The 18,179-nt window shown below is 40.7% G+C and overlaps 1 protein-coding gene across 5 annotated transcripts in view; it reads right to left on the reverse strand.

Moving 5' to 3' along the window:
• Nucleotides 1–18,179, reverse strand: part of TTC13 (tetratricopeptide repeat domain 13) — a 290,777-nt gene that overhangs the window by 213,975 nt on the left and 58,623 nt on the right. For all 5 annotated transcript variants that reach the window (XR_004538644.1, XM_033935670.1, XM_033935673.1 and 2 more), the window contains 2 exons: nt 9,060–9,152; nt 3,465–3,581 (listed from right to left, as the gene is read on the reverse strand). Coding sequence is in view for 4 of the 5 variants with exons in the window: in XM_033935670.1 (XP_033791561.1) it covers nt 3,465–3,581; nt 9,060–9,152 (210 nt within the window). In the remaining variant the exon portion in view is untranslated. The remainder of the gene's footprint in view (nt 1–3,464; nt 3,582–9,059; nt 9,153–18,179) is intronic.

The raw sequence follows: 18,179 nt of genomic DNA on the forward strand, positions 1-18,179 counted from the left end.
CAGCCAGTAGCGGCAATGAAGTGAGCTTGCTGCCATCGGCCTTTTTCCCAGAAGCCTTCACTCTGCAGTGGCTTCCTGCTCTCGCAAAGGTGGTATATTGAAGAATGAAGGCTTCTGGGGCAGGCCGATGGTAGCAGGCTTACCTCGTTGCCGTTGCTGGCTGCCTGAAGATTTAAAATTACAGCAGCTGGGGAGGAGATAGGTGGGGGAGTCAGGAGAACCATTACTCAACTCATGAAACAGGAAGCTACATTAGAAGAAAGGACTACAGGACAGGGAAAGCCCAAGTGGGCCTGTGCAGAATAGATCAGCAGTGAGAGGGCTAAGAAAGAACTTCAGCGAGTCCATTTTATTTTGGAAAATGAATCGATTCACCCAAAGTGAATTGGTGAATTTATTCCAGGGGTATCAAACTCAATCACATTAAGGGGCCAAAATCCAAAACACAGGCTGTCATGGGCCAGACCCCGCCCCACAGTACTAATTATAACACCATTTTTCATGTACACACACAATATAATCTTATTAACATATAATAGTTAACCACAAAATTAAACTACACAAAGCACACTGTATGCTTCTTGACATTCATTTCTACCAGAACACAGATAACTCCTATGCAAATATGGGACCACAAACTAAAAATATTAATATATACAAACAAAACCTTAAGATTCAAGACTCTGCATGCATACAACCCCAGAGAAAAATAAACAAATGTATCTCTTCCTGAGCAGTGCAAAATATAGATAGCAGGGTTTCTTACCTTCTGGTCGGCTCCCATCTGGCCGTTTCATGCAGCTCATGGTTCGATGCCCCCGGTGTTATATTGTTGCAAGGTCAGAGGGAATGCTTTTGTATGATGGGCAGGCCATGCGATGCGGATTCGTGCACACTGCAGCTGTGAGGAGGAAAAACCCAGCCACAAGATAACACTGGGGGCATTGGACTGCGGGCCGCATAAAACAGTCAGGAGGGCCGGATTCGCCCCGCAGGCCTTGAGTTTGACACCTGTGATCTATTCAAATCTAGAATCGGGTAACTCTAGTCAAAGGCCTTGGGTGCACCATTATCAGTGTTATCATTCCCTCTGTAATTTCTTCACCTGAGCACTTTGTATTGATTCACCTTCTGGTCCAGTCTGTCTTGTCTAGATTGTAAGCTCTTTTGAGCAGGGACTGTCTCTTCTATGTTTTGATACATAGGCAGTGGAAAGTTTTTTTGTTTGGGGGGTGGGCGCAAGCTCCACGCCCAGACCATGCCTAATCTCCACCCCAGACCCCGCCCCCATAATAGCACTAATTATAATACCATTTTTCCATTCATTTTTCATATATACACACAAAATATAATCTTATTAACAATACAGAATGGTTAACCACAAAATTAAACTACGCAAAGCACACTGTATGTTTCTCAACATTCATTCCTACCAGAACACCTGGCCTTGGTCACATTTACAGAACACAGATAACCCCTATACAAATACAGGACCACAAACTAAAAGTACTAATATATATATAAATAAAACCCTAAGATGCAAGACTCTGCATACAGTACAACCCCCAGAGAAATAGAAACAAATGCATTTCTTCCTGAATAGTGCTAAATATAGACAGCAGATGTAATTTCTCAAATCTGACAATTCAATCACTAAATTGAAAATAAAATCATTTCCCCTACCTTTCTTGTCTGGTGATTTTGATTTTCATACCATCTTTCCCAGTCTCTGGCTGCACTTTCTTCTGTCTGTGCTCTTAACTGTGTATCCACGGCCACCTTATCCATTTGCTGTTTTTCTCTCCTTCACTTTCTACCACAGATCCATCTTTAGCATTAACACTTAACATTCAACTTTCTTCCATTTTTCTGCTTTCTTCTCAAAATCTACTTTCCATGCCTTCCCTTCCCATCTATCCATGTGTACCATCTCCTCCCCTACTCCCATCTATCCATAAGAAGCATTTCTTCTTATCTCTTCCCTGCCACACCAAATTGCTGTGCACCATCTCCTCCCTTTATCTCCCCTTCCCATCCATTCCTATGCACCATCTCATCCCTCTCCCGTGGTCAGACATCTGTCTTCCCCCCTCATATAGTCTGGAATCTTTCTCTTCTCCTTCCCATAACTTGGAATCTCTCTCCTCTCCCCTCCCATGGAATGGCATCTCTCTCTCCCCTCCTTTTCTTCCATTCTGTGGTCTGGCATCTCTCCCTCTCCTTCCCATTCAAGTGGTCTGACATCTCTCCCTTCTTTGGGTCATCTCTCCTCCCTCCCAGTGTAACATTTCTCCCTCCCTCCTCTCCACCACTATCCTGTCCAACAATTCTCCCTCTTTCTTCCTTTTCCCATATACATCAATCTCTTTCCCTCTCATGCCACACACCTATGTCCAACAATTCTCCGTTCCTTTTTCCTCCCCCACCGGCAGCATTTCTTTCTCTCCCTTCCCACCACTCCACCTGTGCAACATCTCTCTTTTCTTCCTTTCCTACTCGCCCTCCAACCCCTAAATTTGTCCTTCCCAACTCTCTCCCAGTATATGCAGTATCTGTCTTCCCAACCCCCTGAGCATCTGTCCTCCCTGCCTTCCCAACTCCCTATCCCCTGCAACCAGCCCCCTTCCCTCTACCTCCCCCATCAGGCTCTGCACCCAGCCCCTTTCCCTTCCCTCCTCCCCAGTCAGGCTCCATCCCCATTCCCTCCCTCCCCTGTCAGGCTCTTCACCTGCAAGAATCAGGGATTTTCTCCTGCAGAGCAGCAACGAGCAGCCCCAGCACTGAGTGGCAACGAGCACTGCCCCAGCCCCCTTCCCTCCCAACTCCTGTCAGGCTTTGGAATCATGTTTCTTCTGCCGCAGCTTTGAATATCCAGATATTTTTAAGCTGGCTAACATATAGCCACTTAAGTCGATATTCATATTGTATAAAGATAGGACAGAATTTATGCTGTCCCATTTATGTGGAAATCCTAACAGCTGAAATACTGAATACTTGTATCAGCACTTAAACATACAAGTGCCAACTCCATCCCCCATGATATTCAGCAGCACTTAGCCAGCTTTGTGCCACTGAATATTAGCAGATAGTTCCAAACAAGCAATTTAATTGGTCAGCAGCCAGCTACATCATTTTAAAATTATCAGGCAGAGCATGTTTATTTGATGTCTAACAAAAGTTCTCTGCCAGCTCCAATGGAGTGCTATTAATTTAAATTGTGGAAACCCTTCCAAGATTGGGGACAGAGATTGCTTGGAATCACTGATTGAACTTTAGATGTCTTCTTGTGAGATAGGAACCTGATTACCCTATGGAGAAGTAATTTTGAAAAGGGGAGCTTCTCAGGGATAGTAACTTAGCAATGTACTGAAGGAACACAGTATGTCAAATTGAGTGTTGTATAGTTTATTTTGAAAAATTCAAAATTAGAAAGGTTACAAAAAAATAATAGGTAATCCACTAACCTCAGACATGAAATAAAGGGTGCCTCTGTGCCTGTAAAGCCGAGAAGATGGATGTAGCTGGATAGCTTTCGTAAGATCATTTATTGCTTCAGTGATTCGGCCCAGAGGGGACAATATCTATGAAGGACATAAAGTCAAATGGTTAGACAGAGAGCATCAAGCAGTTCTGAAAACACTTAGCATTTTATCTGTGCACTATCACTTGCATGTTTATGCCATTTAATTCCTTCATCTACACACAACAAAAGCAATTCATGATCATGTGCTAAATAAAATGGTAGCCCAGTAGAATTAAATAACACAAAACAATTATTAATTACTAGTGTTTAAGCCCGTTAGATTAACGGGTGCTAGAATAGATATGCAATCTTAATATTTTATTAAATTTACTGAAAACTTAGCTTGAGAGTTTTAAAATGCTCTCCCCTCCCCAAGCAACAATGCATACAAACATGTAGAGCAAAGTTTCAACTATCTAAAAACTCCATCAACTGAACATAACAGACATACTTCCCAGACAACATAATAAACCCTAGTCTTTAAGCCCGTTACATTAACGGGTGCTAGAATAGATGTGTGTAATGTAATGTAATGTAATTTATTTCTTATATACCGCTACATCCGTTAGGTTCTAAGCGGTTTACAGAAAATATACATTAAGATTAGAAATAAGAAAGGTACTTGAAAAATTCCCTTACTGTCCCGAAGGCTCACAATCTAACTAAAGTACCTGGAGGGTAATAGAGAAGTGAAAAGTAGAGTTAGAGGAAAAATAAAAATAAAACAAACATTTTAACAAGACAGCATTGATCTAAATACTTTGGAAGGTAGAAGAGAGGAGAGAAAGGAATAGAAGTGTGTGTCTGTCTTTCTTTCTTTCTCTCTCTCCCCTTGGCCGCTGTCTGTCTGTCTATGTTTATTTGGTTTTCTCTCCTTGGACACTGGCTGTCTCTCCTTAGACGCTGGCTGTCTCTCCTTGGACGCTGCCTGAATGTCTTCCTTTCTATCTGTCTCACTGGCCCCCTGTGTGTCATTCTTTGTGTCTGTTTCCTTGTGTCATTTCCCCGCCCCCCCAGAGCAAAGCTGTCTGCCCCCCAGCATACCCCTTCCCCCAAAGCAGCCCCCTATTCCTCTCCCTGACTGTCTCTCCATGGCCCCCTTCTGTCTTCCCCCGCACCCCCCCTCCGAGCAAAGCTGTCTGCCCCCCAGCAAACCTCTCCAACAAAAGCATCCCCCTGTACCTGCAGCACCGGCACGACACCCTTCAGCCAATCGTGAGTGCTTGGAGCGCGAGAGGGAGCGGGGCCTGCAGCTTCTTCGGCGTTGGTGAGGAAGGAGAGGTTGGGTCAACTCTCCGCAGGGGCTTTGTGGACAGTCTTCTGCGGCTCGAAGCCCTCCTCCCAGCAGCCACTTCCAGCAGCACTCCTTACTGCCTTCCTCCCGCCACCCAGAGTAGATGTCTGTATGTCTGGATTTTTTTTTTTTATTTGTCTCTCTCTCCTTGGACGCTGTCTGTCTGTCATTCTTTGTGTCTGTGTCTCTCCCTGGTCCCCTGTCTGTCCGTCTTTCTTTCTGTCTGTCTCCCTGGCCCCCCTGCTTGCCAAAGCAGCCCACTTTCCCTCTCCCCCTGTTCTGCAATGCCTACCTGCTCCGTGACCCCCTTCTGTTCCTCCCCCACCTGATTGCTGTCTGCCCCCAGCACACCCCTCCCCCAAAGCAGCCCCCTTTCCCTCTCCCCCAGTTCTGCAATGCCTACCTGCTCTGTGGCCCCCTTCTGTTCCTCCCCCAACTGATTGCTGTCTGCCCCAGCACACCCCTCCCCCCAAAGCAGACCCCTTTCCCCCTATTCTGCAATGCCTATCTGCTCCATGCTGTCTGCACTCAGAACAACCCTCCCACCAAAACAGCCCCCTTTTTTGCCTGCTCCATGGCCCTTCTTTTTCCTCTTCCCCTCCCTCCATCCATGGTTCCTGCCACCGCTGCCACTCCTATTTAAAGCGGCCTGCTGAGGTTCGCGGCCGCCTGTAGCGAACCTCGCAGGCCGCTGTCCACCTCAGTACCATGTTCCCTCTGACGCGATCACGTCAGAGGGAACGTGCTACCATGTGGAGAGCGGCCTGCGAGGTTCGCTACAGCCGGCCGCGAACCTCAGCAGGCCGCTTTGAACATGAGCGGTAGCGGTTGTTGCGGGAGGGGGGCTGGAGTCGGCGACGTGCAGGCTGCTGTGAACAGGAGCGGCAGCAGCGGCAGGACCATGAGCCGGGAGTGAGCTGTTCCGTTCGTCTTCCCCTATCTGGGGAAACCGCCGTGCCGAGGAGAGGCGGGAGTGAGCTTTTCGGCTTCCCCTATCTGTTGAAACCGCCGTGTCGAGGAGAGCAGGGAGTGAGTTTTCCCATTAAAACCGGTGTGCCGAGGAGAGCAGGGAGTGAGTTTTCCCCTTTCTGTTAAAACCGGCGTGCCGAGGAGAGCAGGGAGTGAGTTTTCCCCTATTTGGGGAAACCGCCGTTGCAGGAGAGCAGGGAGTGCCGCCTTCTAAAATTTCTCAGCTGCGCTTGGGGCCGTAGTAAGCGCGGGGCATGCTGCACTCTTGGCGGCCACGGACCTACGGATCATGGAAGCACGCCGATAAGACTGCGCATGCGCCGCCTACGGTTTTATTATATTGATTCTCTCCAGTGAAGCATGTGACTACTAAATTAAGCTTTCTTCCTTATGCTAATTTCAGCTATGTTAATCATTTCAGAAATTAATTCTAAAAGACATTGCTTTAAAAAAAATTTTAACAGATGGAACATATAGATCATTTTGTAAAATATACTGATGCTTGCTAGCACTTCTTAGGATGCCTGGTTTGTTTGGGTTTTTTAAATTAATTTTAACTCATTAGGTTTAAAAAAAATTATTTAACAAAATTTGAAAAAAGTTATACCTCAAGACATCTTCATTGGATAGATATAAATGTCAGCTTTTCCTTATTATGACCGGGATGACCATGCAAATGGCTACTCGTAATTGGAAGAACTGGGATCGCCTTAGCTTTACTTTTTGGTGGGCAAATTTATGCTTAAGTTATAGGCATGAGAAGATGAATGCGGATATGCTGGGGCATACTAAGAGATTCAAGTTAATTTGGGGCTCATTGACGTATTTTATGGATTCGTTATAGTTGTCTTTTTTCTTTATTTCTGTTGGTATAATACACACACATCCAGGTGGGGGGAGGGCGGGAGGGGGGTATTTCTTTTGTATGGTTTTATTTCCTTAGTTGAGTGGGGGGGGTTACTGTTCTATGGATACTGATTGATTATAAGTGCATATATGATTACTATAATTGAATGGATATTGTATTGCATTTTTGTTAGCTTTGAAAACTCAATAAAGATTTATTTTAAAAAAAAACAATAAAAAACACATCTTCAATATTACAGCATTACAATTTTTAGGGAAAGCTCAAAATTTGAGATCCCTTATAACCAGATTAACAAGTATTTATGAGAGCAATTCTGGCTTTTCTAATCACTAATTTGCAAATCCTGCTCAACTACCAACAAAGACAGCATTTGCTATCAGCATTATTTCATCTGCCCAGCTAAAATGTTAAGAGCCATTAACAGAGAACATACAGAATTGCATCATCACTGAGCCTCTCACATCAAAACCATCACCCAGCTAATTCTTTACCATTTTATAAATACAGAATTACTTTAATCTACAAGCTTTCTTCTCTTATAAAGATTTAATATCAACAACTTTACAGCAAATCAATATGCACAAATCCAGCTCAACTGTCTGACCAAACCGACTGTCGCATTAGAAAGCTTGCTCAAGGCAGTACTGAGATATGGATGGAAGATCATGTTGCACCTTTGCAAATTTCAAATGGAGATTGACCTCGTGGGTTGACAAAGCTCAAATGTTATGATTCGTGACTTGACCCTTCAGAGTCAGCCCAACCTGGGCATAAGTAAAGAAGATCCATGCTGTTTGCGTTCAAAACAAGAAAAAGCTGAGTGAACTGTCTATGGGTTTTAGTCTGTGCCTGATATAAGGCTAAACATCACTTGCAGTCCAAGGTGTGCAATGAGCTATCGCCAGGCTAGGCATGAGGTTTAAAAAAAAAATGTTGGCAGAACAAATGACTGATTAAGGTGGAAATCTGACACCACCTTCAGAAAAAACTTAGGATGTACGCAAAGAACCACTCTTATGCTGAAATGACTGCTAACAGGAATGCAAACTTGCATGTCAAGAACTTCAGATGGCATATGTATATTTTTGATTGCAGCATCACTTTACTGTTCTATAATTTATGTTCTCCTTTTTTTAAGGTTTGCACCTACCAGCAGAGGCAGCATCTCCTATCAGCACTCTTTCCTCTGCCTAGCTAAATTGTGGGGTTAAAAAAAACCATCAGTGTAACAAACTATAAAAACTGCGTAGGTCTATTTGATTTTCAATATATGCATGCTATAATAGCAGGCAAAAAATGCATTTAGATTTAAATGGCCTACTGAAAATTGTCCCCATAATGCTTGCTGTTAATAAATTTTTAGGATCATAAATATACAAAACATTTCAAACTTTAAAGAGATAAGTCCTATCAACTCTCTTTCTTCCTCCCCTCTTAAAGTCAATCAATTTGTACCTTTGCTTAATCTTTGTAAACCGCATAGAACTTCACGGTATTGCGGTATATAAGCTGTTATTATTATTATTATAAGTTACATACAATCCACATTGCTGCATATCTGAAGTTTTACTCATATTTTTACTCATATTTTTGCTCCAAAATTTAAAGTGAAAGTAAGCATGCCTCTCTTTGAAAACTGCCCAAGAACAATCCAGAAATTTACACCTGATTTTTGCTGTTAATTCTTTTCCCAATCAAACTACATGTGTAGTCTTAAATTCCCAAATGTATGTACAATTTTCAGTCCCACAAATCAGATTATAATGCGGATAAAAGTATGCACATTGTGAAACAAAGCCTACTTTTACCTACAGGTTGGGCAATTTTCATACAAGCAAGTTGTACAGATAAAAAGTATTCTATCTTTGGACTACTGTATTTTCAAAATGTGCTTTTGAAAGGTTCAGAACCACTGACAAAATTTTAGATTAAAAAACAAAAAAAATAAAATAACACAGTATACAATTTTGAAGACCATAGTTTCTGCTTAGAAATTATATAAAATCTGTTACTTCTAGTGATATTTCATAAAAACTGCATAAACCTCAATGCCAGACTTGGAGCCAGCTCAACCTGGAAATACTCTGAAGACTGTGTTTACATTCCCCAAATGAAAAATCCCCCTTGCCACAATGCAATACAGTAGTGACATCTTATTGCTAGATTTCAGAGGGAAGCATGGTCCATATTCATCAGTCAACATATAAAAATATCAGGACTACCAGCAAATGAAAGCTCATATCAAAGCTTCTAGTAAAGGCCAATTTTCATTGAGCTTATAGTCCACAGAAATGGCAGAAAGTTGCCAAGTCTATCTGCTACTGCTCCTTATTACCTGGCATAAAAAGTTTTTTAAAACCCCATAGAACTATTTCATCTCATTCTAAAAAAATTAAGAGACTCACCTCAGCTCGCTGTTCATATACTTCTGGATGATCTGGTTCTAAGTTTATTACTTGGTTCAGCTCAAATAATGCAAACTCGGCATTCTTAATATCCTTAGAAAGAAGCAATAATTATATTAGATTGCTGCTGCTTTGGTACAATGGGCAAACCAGCCACCCTGATGGTTTAGACGTAGCACTATGCTAATCATGACCATGCAAAAATTTTAATTTGGGTGCCTGACTTGATTATTGGAGTGTTATAGATGAGAGGGAGAGCAGAATGACATTTATCTTGATCAGCTATGGAGCAGAAATGGTGATAGCAATTAATCTTTAATATCGCCTAACTAAACTGTCTTTACCAAACGCATATACTGAAGGTCAGACAATATCAGTATCTAATATCTAATCAGTTAGAAAATTATAGTTTCACAATTATTTCTCTTGATAGAAGACCTTGCACAAGGTTAAGATACAATATAAAAATGTGGTTTTAGGGAGAATTTCATTTAATAGATTTAAGACTTGTTATTGAAGCTCTCAACTTTAGTCTGAGTTATTGGGCATGCCTCTGTTCTCTAGTACATGGTAAAAATCAAGGTTGTCATTATCCTTTATATTATTTGCCTTAACTGTAGAAACATCTGCTGTTTCAATTAGAAATTCAGACTGAATAGCGAGGCTTTGAATGATAGAAACTATATTTAATTATCTACCCAAAAGATCCATAGGGATCTCTTCCAGACCTTTTTGAGTTAAAAAAGGGGATTTTTAGGTTGGCATACGACTACTCAGCTAATTTACACAGGTCTATTCTAATGGCTAGCAAGTCATGCATAGGAATAGATGTAAATGAGCTCTCAAGGTTGGGCAGACTGGATGGAGTATTAAGGTCTTTATCTGCCATCAGGGTGGATAAAAGTCAATGATATATAGTTCAAAATTTTTATTTTAAGTTTTGAAGTACAAAAACAGAAAACAAAAATATAACAGACTTCAAGGTGTTCAGCTACAAAAAATCAGTCCAGCAGAGTTTGAAAAACATGGGTACATCTATATACAGTACACTAATAAGTCATAAATATCATGAATATATCGAGTGATATCAGTATAGGATTTTATGCATCAGTACAATATCTGACTAGTGGGGACCAAATGGAATCATATTTGTAAAGGGCTGTAGTTCTTTCAGCCAATACCTTTTCATATTTACCACATAAACATAGGTTATTCCACCATGCATGATATTCAATTTTGGTTGAGTCTTTCCAACAGAATAATACATTTTGGATTGCTAAAGATAACATAATGGTCAACAGTCTTCCTTTATATTTATCTATAGTCAGAGAAAGTCCCTGAGACATTAATATGATTATCTTATATGTAAGGGGGTCCGTAATTTCTAATATAGCACTTATCGTGCGCCATATTCTATCCCAATATAGTACTAAATGCTTACAGGAAAACAATAGGTGTTCCAGTGTGCCAACAGATTGATTACAAGACCAGCAACACGAGGAAGTGGATGGGTCTATCTTATTCAATAATATTGGGGTCCAGACTGCTCTGTGCAATAAAAAGAAAATAGATTGTAGTAATGAGGCAGATCTAATGGACTTGAAAATGACTAACCAGACATTGTTCCAATCTATGGCATCCGAAGGAAGATTTAAATCATCCTGCCACTTGATTTCAGGTGTTATGTGTGCATGGGCTTTAGCTGTCTGAATTATTTTGTACCATATTGATGCTTTACATTCCATCCTTGAGAGCTTGCCTAGGATCACGCTTAAGCTTGGTTTAGCTACCATTGTCTGTGCATCCGGTATGGATGACTTTAAACAATGTAAGAGCTGCATCCACTGGAAGAGTTGATTATTGGGTAGGCCCCATTTATCTGATAATTCCTGGAACGACATCCATCTGTCATCAATCATCAGATCTTGTATTGACCAAATTCCCCTTTGTTGCCATACTGGCCAAGAAACAGTTTTGGCCTGAATTTGAAATCTCAAAATTATTCAAGATTGGTATATATCTTGAATGTTCCCAATGGTCAGTTAGGGTGGAATCAATTTCAATGAGGGCCTTTTTATAAGAGGCAAGTATAAGGTCAGACTTTTCAGATTTAGATAGAGTGAGACCAGGTAAGAGCGTCATCCGTATTGAACCATAGTTCATACATTCTATAATAAGCCAAGATGGTATATCCAGATTTCTATATCCATTGTGACCCTGTACCCACTGTTGTATGAGGAAAGCACTGTGATATTGAAGGAAATCAGGGAAATTTACACCACCCTCACATCTTTCAATTTGTATAAGGCTATAGAAATTGGGTAAGTATAGTGTTAATACTTTTATAGAAGTTCGGTAGATAAAATGGTTCAGGACGTAATTCACTTTTGGTGTGATCATCATCTGTATCGTCTCCAATCTACCCCACTACGATAGGCTTAAGGGAGACCAGTTATTCATAATATTCTTAACAGTTTGTACCAGATATTCTGTTTTGTGCTGTATCATCTCCTCTACGATAGGGCCAAAGAAAACCCCTAAATATTTCATTTTCGTGGCTGTCCACTGTACTCCAAATTTTTCTACCTCAGGTTTGACATCGGGACAATTAATTGACATAACCACTATTTTACTCATATTCAGTTTATACCCGGACAGTACCGAATACTCCTTAATGGTCGACAATAAGTGAAGTATAGATGGGGGAGTAATAACGCTGATATCTTTATCTCCTTGTCTTTGAATTTAAAGCCTTCAATTGAATTATCACCCCGTATGGCCAGTATGAGAGGTTCCAAGGCAAGATTAAATAGCAAAGGGGATAAAGGGCATCCCTGTCTGGTTCCCCTGGTAGGATGGAAAGTTGAGGACAGGGAAACATTTATGTATGTTTTTGTAGAGGGTGAGGAATATAAGAATAACTTTCTTAACAAATTCTGTGGAGAAACCATACCATCTCATAATCTGAAATAAGAAGGCCCACTCTACTCGATCAAAGGCCTTTTCAGCATCCAGCCCAACTGCAAGTAGATCTTGTTCGCGGCTCTGTGCATGTGCAATGATGTTAGAAAAGGTTCTCGTGTTGTCATTAGAGTAGCACCCTGTGATGAAGCCACATTGATCCGTGTTTATTAGTTTGGATATAACAGATTGTAGTCTGTTGGAAAGAAGTTTAGCATAAATTTTTGCATCTACATTTATCAGGGAAAGTGGTCTATAATTGGAGACAAAGCGTGGGTCTTTATCAGGCTTTGGGAGGACTATAATAGTAGCCTCGGTGAAAGATCCATATACATTGCCCGAGTCAATAAGATATTCAAGAAATTGCAGGTAGTATGGGCTCAAAACATCCTGAAACTCTTTGTAAAACTCTACAGTCAGTCCATCAGGACCTGGTGATTTTTTTGACTGCCATGGAATCAATAACCTGAGATATTTTGAGTATAGATAAAGGACTATCAAGTGCTGCATTATCTTCCACATTTAGAGTAGGATGAGAGAGATTGTCCAGAAAAGAGGAGTGAGGCTGCGTGTTATCCAGTTCAGAGGTATACAGCCGTTTGTAAAAGTTCATAAAGGACTGTGAGATATCTGTGTTATTAGTTAGGGAGACACTACTGTCAAGCGTGATATTAGATATATTCTTCTTGTCTTCTCGTTTTTTTAGGTATATTGCCAGTAAGTGACCACATTTGTTGTTTTCAGCAAAGTATGACGCCAATTGTTGGAAGACGGTGTCAGCAGCTTGGTTGCTTAACATAGAATTATACAGGAAACACTTTTTATTGAGTTGATGCAAAATAGGTATATCAGTTGGGGTTTGTTGATGACTCCTCTCCAGCAATTTTATTTCTTCTTCCAGTTTTTGTATAGCCTCTTTCTGTATTTTGTGTTTGTTAATATAATAATCAATAAAAGTGGAATTGTCCAATAAAGATAAGGTGCAACAAATAAAGATGTCTTTCAAACCGTCTGGACAATCAGGTTATTCTTTATTCTTCCAATAATACTCGACCCGACATGTACATGTTTCGGCCCTACGGCCTGCGTCAGGAGTCTATAGATAATATGTAGAATTATATAAACGCATATAAAGACATGTGAACACTATAATAATATAATATACGTTAATGAAAATATAAACAACATTCAAACAACAAAAAATATTAAAAACATATTAGGGAAATATTTAGATTAGAAACAGCAATGTACATATAAAAATCTCAAGGATCAATGTAACCAAGTATATATTTAATCAACCAAACATAAACAATAAAATATGAATATAAATATATAAATAACTAATTTATTATAAGTTCATCATATAAATACCATATAAATTTAAAATTAACCATAACAACACATAAAAAATCAAAGCAGCACATAAAATTAAAAACAAAATTGATCTAAATGTCACGGCAAAGCAATTCAAACATTTCATATGTTATTAATTAATAAGATAATTAAAAGATAATTAATACTAATTAAGTTCATATAATGATTGTTAATTAAAAAATATATATATAATCAATATATTATCACAAGAAAATTAAAAGTAACCAATGTATGATCCCTAAAAGACAATGTGTAATAATTTATTTTGACAAAAAACATTTAAAACCAATCAATGTGTCTAACCACTGTACAATCAGTAACCACGCAATAATAATATGTATATTTAAATGCTAAAAACAAAATATAATATATAATTTAAAATATAATTTATAAAATTATAGGACCAATGACCCTCAGTATACTTGGAATTAAACCTAATTAGAGAAAGAATATGAAAAACAACCAAACCTGCTGAGTAAAATAAATGAGAAATAAGAACACTGCAGTACCTTGAAGATCTTTGAGTGTAAATAACCTCTAGTATGGACCACTCAAGAAAACTGTATTAATCTAAAATAGAAATGGTATATCTATTAAAGAAGACACTAATGTGAAACTGAAGTGTCACAAATCGATAGACACTAAAAATTGGAGCTGTAGATAAAAGGAAGATGTAGGTGAACAGAAAGGACGTTTGCCCAACTAATATGAGGCTAAGGTGTCACACATCAATAGACACTGAAAATTAAGCCTGTAAATCAAAAAAGAAAGACGTTTGCCAAAAAGACGTTTTTCAAACCACCGGAGCTTGAACACTAGCACAAAAAGTATACAAAAAGGTAAAAAGTAAAACTAAGCCGCCGTCACTAAAATACTGGCATAAAACGTGTGCATGGAAAACGAATCTTAAAAATGAAAAGTGAAGCAGTGAAACCGCAAACAAAACCAATAGAAATTCAAATTAAGAGTAAAAAGCCAAACTAAGGCAAAAGAAAGAGGAGAATTCTTACCAGAACGCCGTCATGTAAATGCTGGCTGTAAAGAAAAATGTGAGGTGACCAAGTCGCAAAAACGCAGTAAATAAAAAGCGGAAGAAAACGCGATGACGTCAAAAACGTGATGACATCATTCAAATCAATGAAGGAGACAAAACAAAACTACATCTGAAAAAAGCAAAACCCACGCTCCTTGTGTTTGTTAGCCATATAAGATATGATGACACCTCTTATATAAAGCTTTAAAAGCATCCCAGCTGCATATCCATGAAGTATGTTCAGGCTTATTAAGCTGGAAATATTTTCCAATAGCCTTCCGGACGTATATTTTAAACTGTGGATCTTGGAGGAGCGAGGAATTAATACGCCATTGTCTCTGTTGAGGTGAGGCCTGATGTAAGTTGATCTGTAACAGAATGGCAGCATGATCCGAGATAGCAATTGGTAAAATACCTGTATCGGTAACCGAAGCACATAGCGCTTTACTGATTAGAAAGAAGTCTATACAAGAGTAAGACATATGCGGATTAGAATAGAACGTAAAGGCTTCTTCAGAACATAAGAACATAAGAACTGCCATCTCCGGATCAGACCCATGGTCCATCGAGTCCGGCGATCCGCACACACGGAGGCCCAGTCAGGTATACACCTGATGTAGTTTTAGTCACCCATATCCCTCTATGCCTCTCGTAAGGAGATGTTCATCTAATTTGCCTTTGAATCCTAGCACAGTGGATTCCTTAATAACCTCCTTTGGGAGAGCATTCCAGGCGTCTACCACTCGCTGTGTAAAGCAGAACTTCCTGGCATTCGTCCTGGACTTGTCCCCCCTTAGCTTCAAACCATGTCCTCTTGTCCGTGTCGCGTTAGACAATGTAAATAATTTATTTTCCTGCTCTATTTTATCGATGCCTTTCAGCATTTTGAACGTCTCGATCATGTCCCCTCGCAGCCTCCTCTTCTCAAGGGAGAACAGTCCCAGTTTCTTGAGTCGTTCCTCATATTCCAAGTTCTCCATACCTCTTATTAGCTTCGTTGCTCGTCTCTGCACCCTCTCCAGCAGTTTTATATCCTTCTTTAGGTTGGGAGACCAATGTTGGACACAGTATTCCAAGTGTGGTCTGACCATTGCTCTATAAAGCGGCATTATGACTTTCTCCGATCTACTCGTGATTCCTTTTTTTATCATGCCTAACATTCTGTTTGCTTTCTTTGCCGCTGCCGCGCATTGTGCCGACGGCTTCAGGGTCCTATCTATCAGTACACCCAGGTCCTTTTCTTGTTCGCTCTTACCCAGAGTTGCGCCTGACATTCTATACTCGTGTTCCTTATTCTTACTACCTAAATGCATTACTTTGCATTTCTCCACGTTGAACTTCATCTGCCATTGCTCTGCCCATTTCTCTAACTGATACAAGTAGCTCTGGAGTTCCTCGCTATCCTCCTGCGATCTGATTGCCCGGCATAGCTTTGTGTCGTCTGCAAACTTAATGATCTCACTGGATACTCCTTCTTCCAGGTCATTGATGTAAATATTAAATAGGATCGGCCCAAGAACCGAGCCCTGGGGCATACCACTAGTCACTTTCTCCCAGTCTGAGAACTTCCCATTTATGCCCACTCTCTGCTTTCTGTTTTCCAGCCATTTGCCTATCCACCTGTGTATATCTCCCTCTATTCCATGGCTTTGTAGTTTCCTGAGAAGTCTTTCATGTGGAACTTTGTCGAACGCCTTCTGGAAGTCCAAATATATTATGTCCACCGGCATTCCACTATCAATTTGCTTGTTCACGGTCTCAAAAAATTGAAGTAAATTCGTTAAACATGATTTCCCTTTCCTGAACCCATGTTGACTGGGTTTCATCAAGTCGTGTGTATCTAGGTGCTGGACTATGCTATCCTTGATCAGTGCTTCAACCATCTTTCCAGGGACAGACGTAAGGCTCACAGGCCTGTAGTTGCCCGGTTCCCCTCTCGATCCTTTTTTGAAAATTGGCGTGACGTTCGCTATCTTCCAGTCTTCTGGTATCTGTCCAGTTCTGATTGTCAGATTGGCAAGTTTTTGCAATAGCTCTCCGATTTCAACCTTCAGTTCCTTTAAAACTCTCGGGTGAATTCCATCCGGTCCAGGGGATTTGTCACTTTTAAGTTTGTCGATCTGGTAGTATATCTGGTCCAACTCCACTTCAACTGTGGTGAGACTGTCTTCTATTACTCCACTAAACACTTTCACTGCTTCTGGTATTTTTGCGGTATCCTCCTCCGTAAAGACGGACGCAAAGAAGGAATTTAGTTTGTCTGCAATTTGTTTATCCTCTTTGATGTACCCTTTTCTTCCCTGGTCGTCCAGGGGTCCCACCGCCTCTTTTGTGGGTTTTTTCCCTTTCACGTATCTAAAGAAGGGTTTGAAGTTTTTGGCCTCTTGCGCTATTTTTTCCTCATAGTCCTTTTTGGCATCCCTCACCGCCTTGTGACATTTCTTCTGATCATCTTTATGTTTTTTCCATGCTTCGGTTGTTTTCATGTGTTTCCATTTTTTGAAAGAGTCCTTCTTTTCTTTTATGGCTTCCCTCACCTGTCTGGTAAGCCATGCCGGTTCTCCCTTACCTTTTGTTCTCTCCTCTTTGGAGATCCTCGGAATGTGGAGATTTTGTGCTTCTGTGATAGTATTTTTCAGTAGGGACCATGCCTGGTCTACCGTTTCAAGTTTGTCCACCTTTTTCTTGAGTCGTTTTTTCACCATGGCTCTCATGTGATCGTATTTGCCCTTTTTAAAGTTTAAGGTTTTGGTTAAGGTTTTGACATGTTTTCTATTCCCGATGTCAAGCTTAAAGCTGATCACATTGTGATCGCTCGTCCCCAGCGGTACCGTAACTTCTACTTCTTTTGTCGGACCCGTGAGGCCATTTAGTACCAAGTCCAGGGTGGCGTTGCCTCTTGTCGGCTCTTTTACCATTTGTTCCAGGAAGCAATCCCCTAGCGCCTCCAGGAACTTGGCCTCCTTGCCGCAGTTGGAGGTTCCTAGTTTCCAGTCTATCCTCGGGAAATTGAAGTCTCCCAATATTATTACATTGCCCGTCTTGCATTCTTGTTTGATTTCCTCTATCATTTCTGAGTCAGTTTCCTCCGCCTGTCCTGGGGGACGATAGTAAAGGCCAATTTTTGTGTCTGCGCTGTTTTGGCCAAGAATCTTGATCCAGAGGGACTCTAGCTTCTCTTTCATTTCCGTCGTAGCCACTTCAACAGATTCTACTCCTTCCTGAACATATAGGGCAATACCTCCACCTTTCTGCCCTACTCGATCTCTTCTATATAGTTTGTATCCCTGTAGCACTGTGTCCCATTTGTTTTCTTCATTCCACCATGTTTCTGTTATGCAAATGATTTCCAACTTATCTTGTCTTGCTATTGTCTCTAGTTCCCCCATTTTGTTTCCTAGACTTCTAGCATTCGTATACATACATTTGAGTTCTCTTCGTGTTACCTTTTTGGACTTCCTACTCTTTACTGTCTCTACTGTTTCTTTCACGGTTTCCTTAACCGCTCCAGTGTTGTCTCCCTTGTTTGCTGTACGGTCATCCCCTCCTGTGTCTGAGTTGTCCCTTCCTGCCTTGTCTTCCTTATTTGCTGTGAGGTCATCCCCTCCTGTGTATGAGTAGTAGCCCATGGTTTCTTCATCGGGGCATCCTGTCGTCCGTGCCATCGACTGGTGGTCGACTGTCGGCTTTCCCCTATTTGTTAGTTTAAAGCCTTCTCGATGGCCTTCTTCATGTTGCCTGCCAATACTCTT

This window comes from Geotrypetes seraphini, chromosome 3 (genome assembly GCF_902459505.1).
Source record: "Geotrypetes seraphini chromosome 3, aGeoSer1.1, whole genome shotgun sequence".
NCBI classification, from domain to species: Eukaryota; Metazoa; Chordata; class Amphibia; order Gymnophiona; family Dermophiidae; genus Geotrypetes; species Geotrypetes seraphini.